This window comes from Talpa europaea (assembly GCF_964194135.1).
Source record: "Talpa europaea genome assembly, chromosome: 12".
Taxonomy (NCBI): domain Eukaryota; kingdom Metazoa; phylum Chordata; class Mammalia; order Eulipotyphla; family Talpidae; genus Talpa; species Talpa europaea.
Genome location: NC_140079.1, coordinates 49,699,221 through 49,712,668, shown reverse-complemented (window position 1 = coordinate 49,712,668; position 13,448 = coordinate 49,699,221). Strand labels below are relative to the sequence as shown.

General features: G+C 47.8%; 1 protein-coding gene across 3 annotated transcripts in view; it reads left to right on the top strand.

Annotated features, from left to right (window-relative positions):
- NCF2 (neutrophil cytosolic factor 2) overlaps positions 1-13,447 on the top strand; it is a gene marked incomplete at its 5' end in the record, with an annotated part of 32,980 nt that extends 19,533 nt beyond the window's left edge. Inside the window, 9 exons of one of the 3 annotated variants that reach the window (XM_084249100.1) lie at positions 804-847; positions 2,159-2,300; positions 2,529-2,597; positions 3,555-3,627; positions 5,231-5,256; positions 5,654-5,805; positions 5,908-6,016; positions 10,815-10,992; positions 13,291-13,447. In XM_084249100.1, the coding sequence (XP_084105226.1) occupies positions 804-847; positions 2,159-2,300; positions 2,529-2,597; positions 3,555-3,627; positions 5,231-5,256; positions 5,654-5,805; positions 5,908-6,016; positions 10,815-10,992; positions 13,291-13,403 (906 nt within the window). In that variant the 3' untranslated portion in view covers positions 13,404-13,447. Of the gene's footprint in view, positions 1-803; positions 848-2,158; positions 2,301-2,528; positions 2,598-3,554; positions 3,632-5,230; positions 5,257-5,634; positions 5,806-5,907; positions 6,017-10,814; positions 10,993-13,290 lie in introns of all 3 variants that reach the window. The other 2 variants (XM_084249101.1, XM_084249102.1) reach the window with 2 other exon arrangements.
- Between the last annotated feature and the right edge of the window lies 1 nt (position 13,448).

Here is a 13,448-nt window from a genome sequence, read left to right as displayed (position 1 = left end):
GCCAGGGAGGGGACCCACATGGCACAGCAGACCTCTCCTGTCTCTCCCTCTGCTCCCCTTAGCAGTGTATTTCAGTAGATCCGCCTGTTCTACTCCCCACTCTGTTTCTGGTGAATCCTCTCACTCCCTGCACTCTGGCCTACACCCCAGTTCTTGTATGCATAAATAAGTAAATCTTTAAAAAAAAGAAAAGAAAAGAAAGTCTTGTGGGAAGAGGTGCCCTGGGCTTAGAGCAGCCAGAGGACTGAAGAGGAGGAAGAAACCCCAGGGAGCTAACTGGACTCCTGGGGGGCAGGGCAGAACAGGGGACACGTATTGAAAGGAGATTCTTGCCTGGCCAGTGGATCTTGAGTCGATTTTAATACCCACAAGTAAGACTGTGCTTTCAGGGATCATTTCTATAGTTGGTTAAAAACCCGAGTGTCAATGACAGCGCAGACATTAATAATAGAACAGTTTTTAGAACCTGTCCTTGGAAAAGGTCAGAGCTCAAGGTCAAAATTGCCTTCCTGAAGACATGTTGCTCCGTGACAGTTAAACCTCTCCAGAAACCAGGTCCGCTCAAGATGAATTGCTGTGCTGGGGAAACCTGTAGCCAGGGACCTGGTGGGAGGTGTTATTTTCCTTTATTTAGTCAGGGTACACGGCGGCCTCTCCCCGGGCGGGCCGTGTTCTGATGGAGCAGAAATGCTTTCTTTGATTTCTGGCCTGGAAGAAGGCTCAAGTTACCATTAACAGTCTGTTCTCCCTCCCCTTCCCTTCCTGCTTGTACTTCCCTCTTCACTTCTCTTACTGTTCAATAGGCAGCTGAGCCTCCGCCCAGACCCAAAACACCAGAAACCTTCAGGTAAGTTGGACATGGACTGACACGCAGACTACCCAAGCTCCAAGCCTGAGTTGATGGCAATAAAAGGAAGTGGATGAAGCTGTGTCAGGGGCCGTGGCTTGTGGGATTTAGTGTGGATGTTGACTCCTTCTGTGTTCAGGGTTAGAATGGAATATGATGGGCATGTGTGTCTTGATTGTGGTGACCGCAGGGGCCTGGCTGCAGCTACACTGTGTCCCTTGCCCTTGTTGTGAGGGGTCCCCTGAAATCACCCCGAGCAACAGGACCAGGCTTGGACATGAGTTCCCCTCAGGAGAGGGGGAGCCATACTCTTTGGCCTCAGACAAGCCGACGGGGAAGCTAAGCGGCGTCTCTGTGTGGGGGGTTTTCACTTGCTGTGGGCACGTTTGCTAAAGAAGAGGAAGGCTTCAAGAAAAAGAAGGCATTCTGTGAGATGAGAAACAAAAGAGGCCGTAACCTACAGCTTTCTTGAGAACTTGCTCTAAGAAGCAAGCCTAGCTCCCCCAACCCACAAAAAAATGTCATGAAAAAGTGTGAACGTTCCAGCGCAACTGTAACAATGAGGGGCTGGATTGGCTCATTCTGAAACTCTTTGCCAAGGAGTCTGTAAGCTGGAAACTAAAAGGAGGGCTGGGGGTCAGCAAGAGGGAACCCCAAGCCCAGGGAGAGTGAGAGAGCCTTGGAACCCCAATATATCAGGCAGTCTTGAAGCCAGCCACACATTCCCGGCAGAGCCGAGCCCCAGGGCCCTGAAGGGCAAAGTGGGTCTGGAAATGGTGAAGGGAAATGCCAGTGCAGCACCCACAGACAGGCAGCCTCAGAGCCTCCACACTTCCCCGGACTCCTGCCCCTCACCCCCTCCCAGGTGTGCCTGGACCACTGGGCTTGGGTTTCTCCCCCTCTCCAACACCTGCTCTCCCTAAGTGGCTCTCACTGTCTCCCACCTGGGGCTGTTCCCCTTGCCACGATCCAGATCAGCCCAGCTGGGACTTGGGAGCTGGCCAAGCACAGGAGCCTTCCTTCTAGAAGTGAAGGGAGGCCAGGATGGCAAGGCCTGGTTATCCAGTGTTTCCTTTGTTCGCGGCTCCCTGCGCTGTGACCGTGGAGCAGGTTCACAGGCAGCCTAGCCCCCTGGGGAGCCCTACCAGCAGCCTGCTCAGGGTCACACTGGCCATGAGACGTGGTGGTGGAGGGAGCCTGGGGGAGTTCTCTGGCTCCTGGTCCCCTGTGGCTTCCCGAGGTGCTGGGAGGGCATGGGGTCCAACCTGGACACTGGCAGGTCATGGTGTCTCCCTCCTACCCACCCCGCAGGGCTCTGGAGGGAGAAGCCCATCGAGTGCTCTTTGGGTTTGTGCCTAAGACCCAAGAGGAGCTCCAGGTCATGCCAGGGAACATCGTCTTCGTGTTGAAGAAGAGCAACGACAACTGGGCTACGGTCATGTTCAACGGGCAGGTACTCGGAGCCCGGGCCCGGGGTGGGGGCGGGGCAGGGGGGAGGCTGTGGGGCTTGGGCCCTGGCAGCTCGTGGCAGTGCTGCTGCAGAGCCCGCGCGGGGGACCTTATGTGCAGATAGCTAAGTTCTTGCTTCTGTCTGCCCTTCCTCCCGCGCCTGTGCTGCTCTGCTGTGGCTTCTGACGGGGCTTCTGCTTCCTTGTTCTGACGCTGTGATATTGCGCTGCAGAAGGGGCTTGTTCCCTGTAACTACCTCGAGCCAGTGGAGCTACGGATCCATCCTCAACAGCAGCCCCAGGTAACATAGTACAAAGGTCTGACCCTTCTCCCACCATCTCCTGACCTCTTGGGGGTGGGGAACTGGGCAGAGGGAAAGAGGTGCAGTTGTGATCACTGAAGAGTCACTATCCTGAGTGGTGTTGAGTTGGTCTTTAGTTGTCACTGGCTGCCCAGAGCTGCCCCCTGGGAGAAAGGAAAACCCCAGCTGGGTAGAGCGGTGGACCTGTTGGGTCCACCCACCTCTGTGATTCCTCCTGGTCAAGGTGGAACCCCAAACCTATCGTTTATGGAGGTTAGGTTTTCCCGGGTGTGTCCACTTCCATGGGAGAAGAAGATTCGAGGTGTTGGCTGGTGAAATGCCACTGGGGGAGTGGAGGGAGAGAGAGCGCTGCTCTAGCAGATCTGAGTAGGCCTGGGCAGCCCCAGCACCTGAAACTGCCACCCTCCACCCCCGCTGGCCATCACCCCTCAACGGCCTGCCTTCAGCCAGTCTGGCTGCCAGTGTTGGCTCTGACAGTGGCAGAGCCCGGCTGTGGGTTGTGTGGTCTGTGTCCTGTATGTGGGCCTGGCCCTCACTGCTCAGAGTCACTGATCCAGATGACTTGAAAGTTTTAAATTCTACACATATGAGAAGTTTTCCTTTGAAGGGACGAAATGTGGAATTAGAGGGTACAGAAGACCCCTCCATCCAGGCCAGCCAATGTCCAATGTGGCTGAAAGGGGTGACTAAGTCATAAAGGCTACTAGGTGGGGGCTAGGATTTTTATTTCTACTGTGATTTCTTTTCTCTTTAGGCCAACCATGCCTCTCCCTTTAATCAGTATTTAGTCTCCTCAGCATCACCCCAACTTTCAGGAAGTCATTTTCATGTGACTCCTTCCCATGCGACTCTAGTGTCTCCTCTCAGTTCCCCTCCTCTTCCTGCTAAGAACTTTGTCTAAGTGTTGATTCTGATCATCTCCTCTGTCCCCTCCAGGAAACCTTTCTGGAGTCTGACGTCCCAGCTCCTCCCAGTTCCAGCGCCCCTGGGAGACCCCCGTTGTCATCAGGTTAGTGTTCCTGGAGCCACATACCAGGCAGGGGCAGGCATGCTGGGGCTGCTTCCTGGCAGAGAATACTTCTCCAGCCAAGCAGGGGATTCTGGTTTCTACTACCTGTTTTTCCCTCTACTTGGGACCACCCCACCGTAGAACCCATCTTTCCTGCACCACACACTCAGGACATATGAAATAGATAACCTTTCTTTCACCCTGCTCCAGCACACTCAAGGACTTGTGCGAACATGGGCGGGCTTGTGTGTATGTGATCTTGTGCGAACATGGGAGAACATGGCCCGATGAGAATGTGGCCTGGGTAAAGGGGGGCGTGGGCGAGTGTGTTGGTGACTCAGGAGAGTATGTGTGCTTCCAGACTCAATAGTCACCAACCCCCACCATCATTAAACACTGAATCGCATGCCAGAAGGAAAGGTTGACGTATTTGCATGTTTGCCTCAGGGGGGGTGGAGTGGCTCTTTTCAAACGTCTGGGGAATCCTACCTGGAAAAGAAGCCACTGTGCCTGCAGAGTCCTGAGGGACAGACACAGAACCCAGGGTGTTTGTGAAGGAGAGGTCGGCTTTGGGCCGTGATGGGCTCCTGACGCCAATGCCATTTCAGGGCGTTCGAATACGCGCGTTAGGCAGAGATGCATGAAGAGGTGGTTTGTCCAGATTCCAGATTGATGACTGTCCCTCACCTGGTCATCAGAACCCTGGGGCTGCTCCCCACTCCCATTTTTAAATTTTTGAAAAATGTCAAGCCTACAGAAAAATTGAAAGTTGAAAGTGTGGTACAATGAACACTTGATACCTCTCACTTAAGTTCACCTACTGTTCACATTTTGCCCCATGTACTTGTCTTGCGCCCTTTTCACCATATACATTTTTCTTCCAATGTCTGAGCCACTTGAAAGCAGGATTCATAAAACTCACTGACCCTCTGCACACCTCCCCCAAGAACAAGGATGGGCTGAGGGAGCAGAATACAACTTAGGGAGACTTTAAGAACATAGATTCACAGGCTTTTGATTCTAACTGCTTAGGACTGGAGTGAGCTTGAGTATCTGTCGCCCTAGGTGGTGATTGTAGTGGTCAACTTTGTTTGGGAGCAGTCGTCTCTTTTGATCACGTACCCCTAGAGTGAACACCCTTATGCATACTTCTCCCATGGGAGCTGCTGCCTGCTGCGAGATTCATGTATTAAGCACGTTCGAAAAGACACAAAAACAAAGGGCAGGGGTAAAATATGTGGTTGGTTTCTTCTCGTGCCCCCTGGCTCACTCACACAGTCTGCTTTGTGGTGCTTCCAAGGTCACTGGTGAGACTGCTCCGGGGATCCCGGCTGTTCCCTTGGGTGGGTGGTGGTCTGATGACCTGTGATCATGAACTCTGTGGTCCTTAGAATCTGGGTTTGTTGATACATTCACAGCTTGGCCTTGCACATCTTCCCCAGAGTAGGATTTACCCCACTGTTTGAGATTAATAACCAGTCCAGAGACAAAAGGGGGAGAGTTCAGTGCCTGTTCCAAGAGGTTCGGTTCTGTGAATGGCAGGGGCTGGCCAAGAGCGTTCATTCACCATCTTTTGTTTTACTCCTTCCTGTGCCCATTTTAGGTCAGAACGAGAAAGAAGAGCCCAAGGTAATGGTTTTTTTCCTTCAACAATTTCAAGTAGTAGCAAAGGGTGGGCCATTCACCACGGCATGTCCCTCTGGATGGGTGAATCCCAAAGGATGGCAGAGCCAGTTGCTTCCACACACATACTCCATGGGCTGAGAACCTCCTCAACAGTCTCCCCTACCCCCAGCCACATGCTTCCTGTCTATAGCTGCTGGGCTAGATCTCACCCAGTGGGAATTCCTCGCCCAGCAAGAGCTGGGCTGCAGGACATCTGAAGATGCTTCGTGTGCCCTGCTGGCTTCTCCCCTGATACACAGAGTGCTTGCCATGCCACCCCAGGCCACTACAGTGACTCAGGATGCTCCAAAGTGGAGACCTCAGGCACTCCTGAGTAACCTTTGCTTCCCCGCCCCCTCAGGAGGTACAGCTCAGCGTTCCCATGCCCTACACCCTCAAGGTGCATTATAAGTACACGGTGATCCTGGAGACGCAGCTGGGGCTGCCCTATAGCCAGGTCCTCGACGCAGTGTCTAAGAAACTGCAGCTCTTGCCAGAACACACTCAGCTCAGGTGAGCTCCGTGCAGGGTGTGTGCAGCTGAGACCTCCAGGAGGAGAGGGTGGTTTGGAGTTGCTATTCTCTGACTTGGTTCTTTCTCATTATTCCCACCCAGCTATCGATCTCGAGACAGCAATAAGCTGGTCCCCCTTTCAGAGAACATGAAGGATGCTTGGGAGCATGTGAAAAACTACTGCCTGACTCTGTGGTGTGAGTACACCGTGGTGAGTGCAGTGATCCCCAGGGCGCCTGCGGTCATGTTTCTAGCAAGCCTCTTCCTCAACATCTCTGCACGTATTGAGCACCTTCTGTGTGCCAGGTGCCATGTGTGGTGTCAAGGACATGGTGGTAACTAGTGGCAACCCTGCCTCCCTTTAGTCTGCACCCTCACCCAGCTGAAACCAGGAGAGGGTTTCTACAAGAGAAGAGCAGCCCCCAAGAAAGCTCTGAGCCCTTCCACCTGCTGCTCCACTGAATTATCTGACGGTTTGCTACTATCAGCAAGGTCATCAGAAAAGGCTTGCCAAGGGAGCAACAGAGCCCACTTAATCTCCCCTATATGAACTGTGGCTTCTTCTGCGTTCCAAAACTTCTGCTTTGATTCCAAATGTACTAATTTTATTTATTATTATTTTCTTTTGTTTTTGCATAGAAGAACTGGGGTGTAGGCCAGAGGTGTTCAGGGTGGGGGGGGTGAAAGGATTCACCAGAGACAGAGTGGGGAGCAGAACAGGCAGATTTACTGAAATACACTGCTGAGGGGAGCAGCAGGCAAGACAGGAGAGGTTTGCTGTGCCATGGGGGTAGCAAACTGGCTGGGGATCAAACTCATGCCTCAGTGAATGATAGTGCTGAGACTTAACCCCTAGGCTACAGACTCTGTACTAATTAAAAAAAAAAATGCTACTTTCACAGCATATGGAAATAGTTCTTTATAATAATTGGCCCTTTTGCTGCAGTGAGGCCCAGCAAAGCCTTTGTATGTACCACTTTGTATGAGCCTACTACATCTGTCTATGCTCAGAGCAGCTTGATATCAAAGAAGTGCTGGATTCTTCTAAACCTTTTCTCAGGACCCACACATTGGCCATTCACAAAGTCATAGCTTGAACTTGAATTCCGTCATTCTTCACCTTCTTCTTCTACCTCACTCCATGCACAAAACCCAACTCAATATGGATTAAAGAACTAGACATAAGACCTGAAACCATAAAATATATAGAAGGAAATATAGGTGAAACACTACATGACATGCACCTCAAAGACATCTTTACAGACACATCACCCAAAGCAGTGATAGTGAAGGCAAAGATAAACAGCTGGGACTACATCAAATTAAAGAGCTTCTGCACAGCAAAAGAGACAATAACCAAAACAAAGAGAAACCCCACCAACTGGGAGAACATTTTTGCACACAACACTAATGAGAAAGGACTGATCACAAAAATCTACAAAGAGCTGAGGAGACTCAACAACAACAAAGAAAATAATCCAGTCAAAAAATGGGCAGAAGAGCTAAAAAGAAACTTCTCCAGAGAGGAAATGCAAATGGCCAATAGGCATATGAAAAAATGTTCAACATCCCTTGCAATCAGGGAAATGCAAATCAAAACTACCATGAGATACCATCTCACACCAGTGAGAATGGCACATAATTAAAAACACTAGCAACAACAAATGTTGGCGAGGGTGTGGAGAAAAAGGAACTCTTCTGCACTGTTGGTGGGAGTGCAAACTGGTCCAACCACTATGGAGAGCTGTGTGGAGATTTCTTGACCTACTAAACATAGAGCTTCCATATGATCCAGCAATTCCACTCCTAGGTATTTACCCAAAGGACACAGAAACATCAATTCCAAAGAACACCTGCACCCCTATGTTTATAGCAGCACTATTTACAATAGCTAAGCTTTGGAAACAGCCCAAATGCCCAAAAATAGATGACTGGATCAAGAAGATGTGGTACATATATACCATGGAATATTACTCAGCATTCAAAAAAGATAAACACATGCAGTTTGCAGCAACATGGATGGAGCTGGAAGGGATCATGCTCAGCGAAATAAGCCAGAAAGAAGAAGAAAAACACTGGATGGTCTCACTCATAGCAGGAATCTAGAAAACCTAAATAAGGGACCAGGAAAAAGAATAACTATAAGAAAGAAAAAATCAAAATCAACAAACAACTGTGAACCAGAGACACACTATGGGGGGGTGGGGAGGAGGGATTGGGGTCAAAATAAGGGGCTTGCAATTGTATGGGGAATATAAAAATAAAATTAAAAAAAAAAAAGAGAAATGTGCAAGGTAGGGCCTCCCTGGTGGTGCAAGGGGTTAAGCACCGCACTGTGACACTGTCCTCAGCCTCTGCAGCACGAGTTTGATCCCCAGCCAGCCAGGGAGCAACCCACATGGCGAGCAGCCCTCTCCTGTCTTGCCGCTGCTCCCCTCAACAATGTATTTCAGTCAGTCTGCCTGTTCTGTTTCCCACTCTGTCTCTGGTGAATCCTCTCACTGCCCCCCCCACCTCTGGTCTGTACCCCAGTTCTTGTATGCACAAATAAACCTTTAAAAAAAAAAGTGTGAGGTAGAGGTTAGGTCACCTCTTCTAGGAGAGCACAGGCCAGACTTCAGATTAGTGGGTGAAGGGCTCAGGGTTCAAGGTCACCATGCGGGGAGAGTGGTGTATGGGAGGCGAGGCCGGAAAGGGAACAGGGCTTGAGCGGGAAGGGGAATGAGGTCAGGTGTTGCTTTGGGCTGATGGTCTGTGAGGCACAGCAACAAGGCTGGGGCTCAGGAACGCTGCCTCAGGACTTCCTTTCAGAAACCAGCTCCCTTCCAGAGTCCTGGACACAAAGTGATTAAGACCACAGGCTCCACTGACCAAATTGTCATTAGCTGGGGTTTCTGTGATGCTTTCAGCTCTTCCTCTTTACCGACCTCTTCTTGCATTAGCACTTTTGGGCTGAACATCTGAGTTATAGCAGTCTAGGGGGCATAAAGTGAAATAATAAATCCTTGTGAATTCTTTGGTGACTATTTTTCACCAAAATAGTCACTACAAGTGAGCTTGGAGACCATGTAGATCACCATCCCAGGAAAGCTCTTCCAGGTGGCTAGGCCATCACCCCCAGGGGGAAGTAAGGTCTCTTCCAAACCCTCCTCCCTGCATTGGGGGTTCAGCGCTAGAATTCTCCCCTACCAAGCCTTCAGTCTCAAAGTGGGCAGGAGATTCTGCTTAATTAGAGAAGGGTCACAAACTTGGCTTTAGGAGTTTGTATCTGGTGCTATATTGACATTTTACTACTTCCTTTAGTGAAGCTCAAAGTTTGCTGGTCAGGAAAATTAACAGGCCCTGAGAATCTTGGGAGATTCTCACGCAAATCAAATGTTTGTTGCGGGGGAGGAAAAAAAAGAGTAGGAGAGGAAGAATTAAAGATGGAGGTGGTAGAAGATCCTGGAATGGACTCTATATTTTGAATCTAAGAGTTCAAAAACCACATTCAGGGAATGGAACCACTGGAGCAAAGACACCTGGTGCCTCAGGTTGACGTGGGAGGTGAAGGCACAAGTGCCAGGGCCAGGGGGCCCATGAGCATCTACAGGGTCACACCAGGATTTCCAATAATCTGTCTTTGCACCAGTCCCTACAATATAGTCTGGAAAGGGTTCTGCCTACAAAGGGTTCTGTTCTACAAGTGAATGACTTCACTTAAAGGGTTCTTTGTTTTGATTGTTTTCAATTGTTAATTTTGGTCCTATTTAGCGGCTATCTGGCTGTATATGGCTGACCTACCCCAAACCACCAATAGTCTTTCGGGAACTCAGCCCTGCCTCAGAGGTCGTTCTGGAATGGTCTTTATCACTATCGCTTACTCTTGGAGTCAACAAGTCAGGTTGTGCTCATTCACTTACTGAAGAAGGAAAGGGAAATGATCTGACATCTTAGAAGTATCGGCTATGCAGGAACCCATCTTTATCCAGGTTTAAATTACTTATATTTTGAATCATACGGTCATAAAGTAAGTGTTCAATAAATGTAAACCATTAATGTCATCTCATTTAATTCTTCTAGCCTTCATTTCAGGTGAGGGAAGAGAGTCAGATGGGGTTTTACTCAGGGACACACACCCAGGGAGCTGGGGAGCTGGGGTACAAACCAAGTCTTTGGACTTCTTTGGGCCATTCCCACTGCAGTACAGTGCCTTTCAGTAGAGAACCTGCCAGGAATGGAGCAAATAGCAATAGCAAACTAGAACTTGTTAATATTCATAATAGCAGGCAGCCAATCACCAGGATAATGTTGATTTAAGTTCTAATGATATACATCTTTACAAACTACCTCCTTCTTCTTTTTCAACATCTGTGAGTAGAAAATGGCCATCCTGGTGACAGAGAGGCATACCAACACATATTAGAGAAAACAAGACCTTTAATACAGCTTTAGAAAGACAGTACAGCACTGCATGGGGCCCCTCAAACATTATCCAACACCAAAAATATCAAGAAGACTTGTTGAAATAGATTCTTGGACCTCACCTCAGGGAGTTTCTGATGGAGACCATGGAGATCAACATGCTAGGAAAGCTCTTCCAGGCTGGCTAGGCCACCCCCTCCCCCGCCCCCACCAAGGAGAAGTAGTCCTTTTCCAAACCCTTATACATTTCTAACAAGGTCCCTCATGTCGTGGGTGCTGGGGAAAGGTGGCTGGGTTTGGAAGTAAGAAACCATGCTTGACCTGGGGTCCAACTTATGGGTAGTTTAGATTGGAAGAGGAAGCAAGTTTGTCTCTTACTTGTTTCTCCATCTGAAGAAAGTAACAACAGTGCCTTTCTCCACTTTTTTATAGATAGATAGGATGCCAGGATTTCTTAGTTTAAGGAATACATGCTGGGCCTGATCACAAACTTGGCTTTAGGAGTTTGTATCCTGGTGCTATATTGACATTTTACCACTTCCTTTAGTGAAGTTCAAAGTCCACTGGTCAGGAAAATTAACAGGCCCTTTATTATTGTATTTCAGGGTGACCAAGGTTTTCCAGATGAACCCAAGGAAAATGAAAAATCTGATGTTAATAACCAGACAACAGAAGATCAGTTTAAGGAAGGGAGCCAAGTAGTAGCTCTCTTCAATTATGAGGCTACTCAGCCAGAAGACCTAGACTTTCTGGAAGGCGATGTAATCCTGGTTATATCAATAGGTAAGTGCTACTCCTGGGTGACAAAAACTAATTCACAGAAATAAATTCAAGGGAAGAGAACAAACTAATAACCTGCGAACCAAGCTGTAGCAAGTGGTTTTAGTCTCCTTCCTGGCTTTCTGCTAGATGGAGCAAAAGTGAGTGCTGAATCTTCCATCTGCTGCTGAGGACAAAGAAGCAACAAATGGCAGCCTAGAATAGCATTCTGATTATTAAAGAGGTCAATATTCTGGAAGCGATGGAGTCTCATTCCCCTGTGCACTAAGCCACATGATACTTATCTTCTGCAAACTGTGTTCTTGACATACTTCACAAAAATGAGTGAAAAATGGGGTAAATTTTGTTTTAAAAGCAGCTGTTCTAAATTGCCATTTCTAGTGATTACTGATTCTGCTAGGAAATCAGACACATTAATAGTTGAAATCATAAGGAGAGAGCTCTTCGTGGCTCAGACTCGAGTATTGCCCAAACATCATTTACAATTTGTGAAATCAAATTCGCTGGTCCCTCTCTGAGATCCTGAGTGAAGTCTAGGGTGTGCCCACCAATTTGCATTTCTAATAAACTTCCTGGTGATGTTGGTCTACTGACCGAGCTGAGCAGCACTATTGTACCTCAAGTTGTAGATGAGCAAATAGACAGGAGTGAATACTATTACCACTTATAGCAGAAAACCCAGATTGAATTTTAATTTAAAAGGTTACAGGTAGGGAATATACAAGTGTGTGGCAATTTACTCAAAACATGAGTAATAAAAGACAGAGGCAGAGCGCATGGCCAGTGCACCTCCCCAAGGGAGAATGGAAGCTCAGTGGTAAGAACGGGGTTTAGTAACTCCCAGTGCCATTTTCTGAATGTCAGTATCCACAAGTTAGCTAACTTGTCCAGAGCTTATTTGGGGGTGGGAATGATATAAAAATAAGAGCACACACAGAATAACCTTCTAGATAGAGTTGGTGAGGTGGAGTACTATGATATATATGAAAGTCTAAGTGGATTTAACTCAGGAAGTTACCCATCTAATATCCTGAAACTTCAACACTTAAATAGAAAACAACTCAGCATAAACAGTACTTGCTGAGCACTGGTGTGAGTTCAGTTGTAATTATCTCGTTCTCAAACCTTAACGTGTACTTGGAGATTCAGTTGACCACCACTAGTAAGTAGTTGGGTTATTTCCCCTGCAAAAAATGTTTTAAAAACAAAAAGCAGTTCGAAAGAATGGTCTCAAGGAGTCCAGTGCAAACTTCTCCAGAATAAAACCCAGCAAATTTTCATACTCTTACTGGCTAAGTAGTTGCTGGGGCTGCAAAGCAGCCTTGCTTCCCACAAAGGCATCTCTTGGGTTGGATTCTGTAGTGTGCATAGCCTTGCATGTGGGTGAGAAATCTCTTTGAGCCTCCTAATCTCACTTAAGGTTTTTGTATATTAACTTTTATAAACTCGACTCAGGTTTGGGGTGGAGCCTACAAGTGTGCATTTCTCATACACTCCTGGGACCTGAGACAGACGAATGCTTCCAGCCCATGACTAGGACACTGGCAGTGGTCTGCAATTAGTTACCTGGAGGAACTTTAGGGGAAAATTCAGATGGCCAGCCACCCCCAACACTATTTCAAGCATTTCTGGGGTATGGGACCCAAGCACCAGTGCGCAAATGTGATCTACATGTCTTACATCCAAACATGAACATGTCTTACATGTTCTACATGTCTTATATCCAAAGCGTTGGCTTTGTGGTGTGGGAGATGGGATTCGGTTATTGGAGGCGATACCTAGGCTGTCCAGTATTTGCTGCCTCAAACTGTTTGTCTGGGTCGTCCTTTTCTTAGTAAGCTGGGGACAACATCTACAATGGAGTCATCCTGAGGACTGAATAGAGTCTGGTACAAAGCCTGCACTTACTACAGGCTCAAAATAGAAGCTGTAAGTCTTTGTATTTCATGAAAGTGGACTAAACCCATCATTAGCTCCAATTCCCAATCCTTTGATCATTCACTAGTGAACATTATTAATATATCTAGCCAACGGCATGTATGTTTCCTATAGTCAAACACAAAGATGCCCAACAAAGCACAAAGTTGTTAAAAGAAACCTTTATCTTTTTTCTGTTAACTTAAAAAAATGTAATTCATTCTTCTGCATTCCATTGTCGTGTATAAGAACTAATTAGATGGCCAAGTTCCATGTTCACTCTTACCTCAACTCACTTTTCCCTGTTGTCACAACTGGGGTTGCCATGTGGAGTGATTTTCTGTGCTTGTTTTAGAAATCAACCAATACTTTTCCTTTCATCAGTGAATGAAGAATGGCTGGAAGGAGAGTGCAATGGCAAGGTTGGCATTTTCCCCAAAGCTTTTGTTGGAGAACGTGCAACTGCAGACTTGGAAAGCGCTCCTCAAGGGATCTAGGATGTTTCACAACCTGCTAAGCTGAAGAAAAGTAGTACTATCATT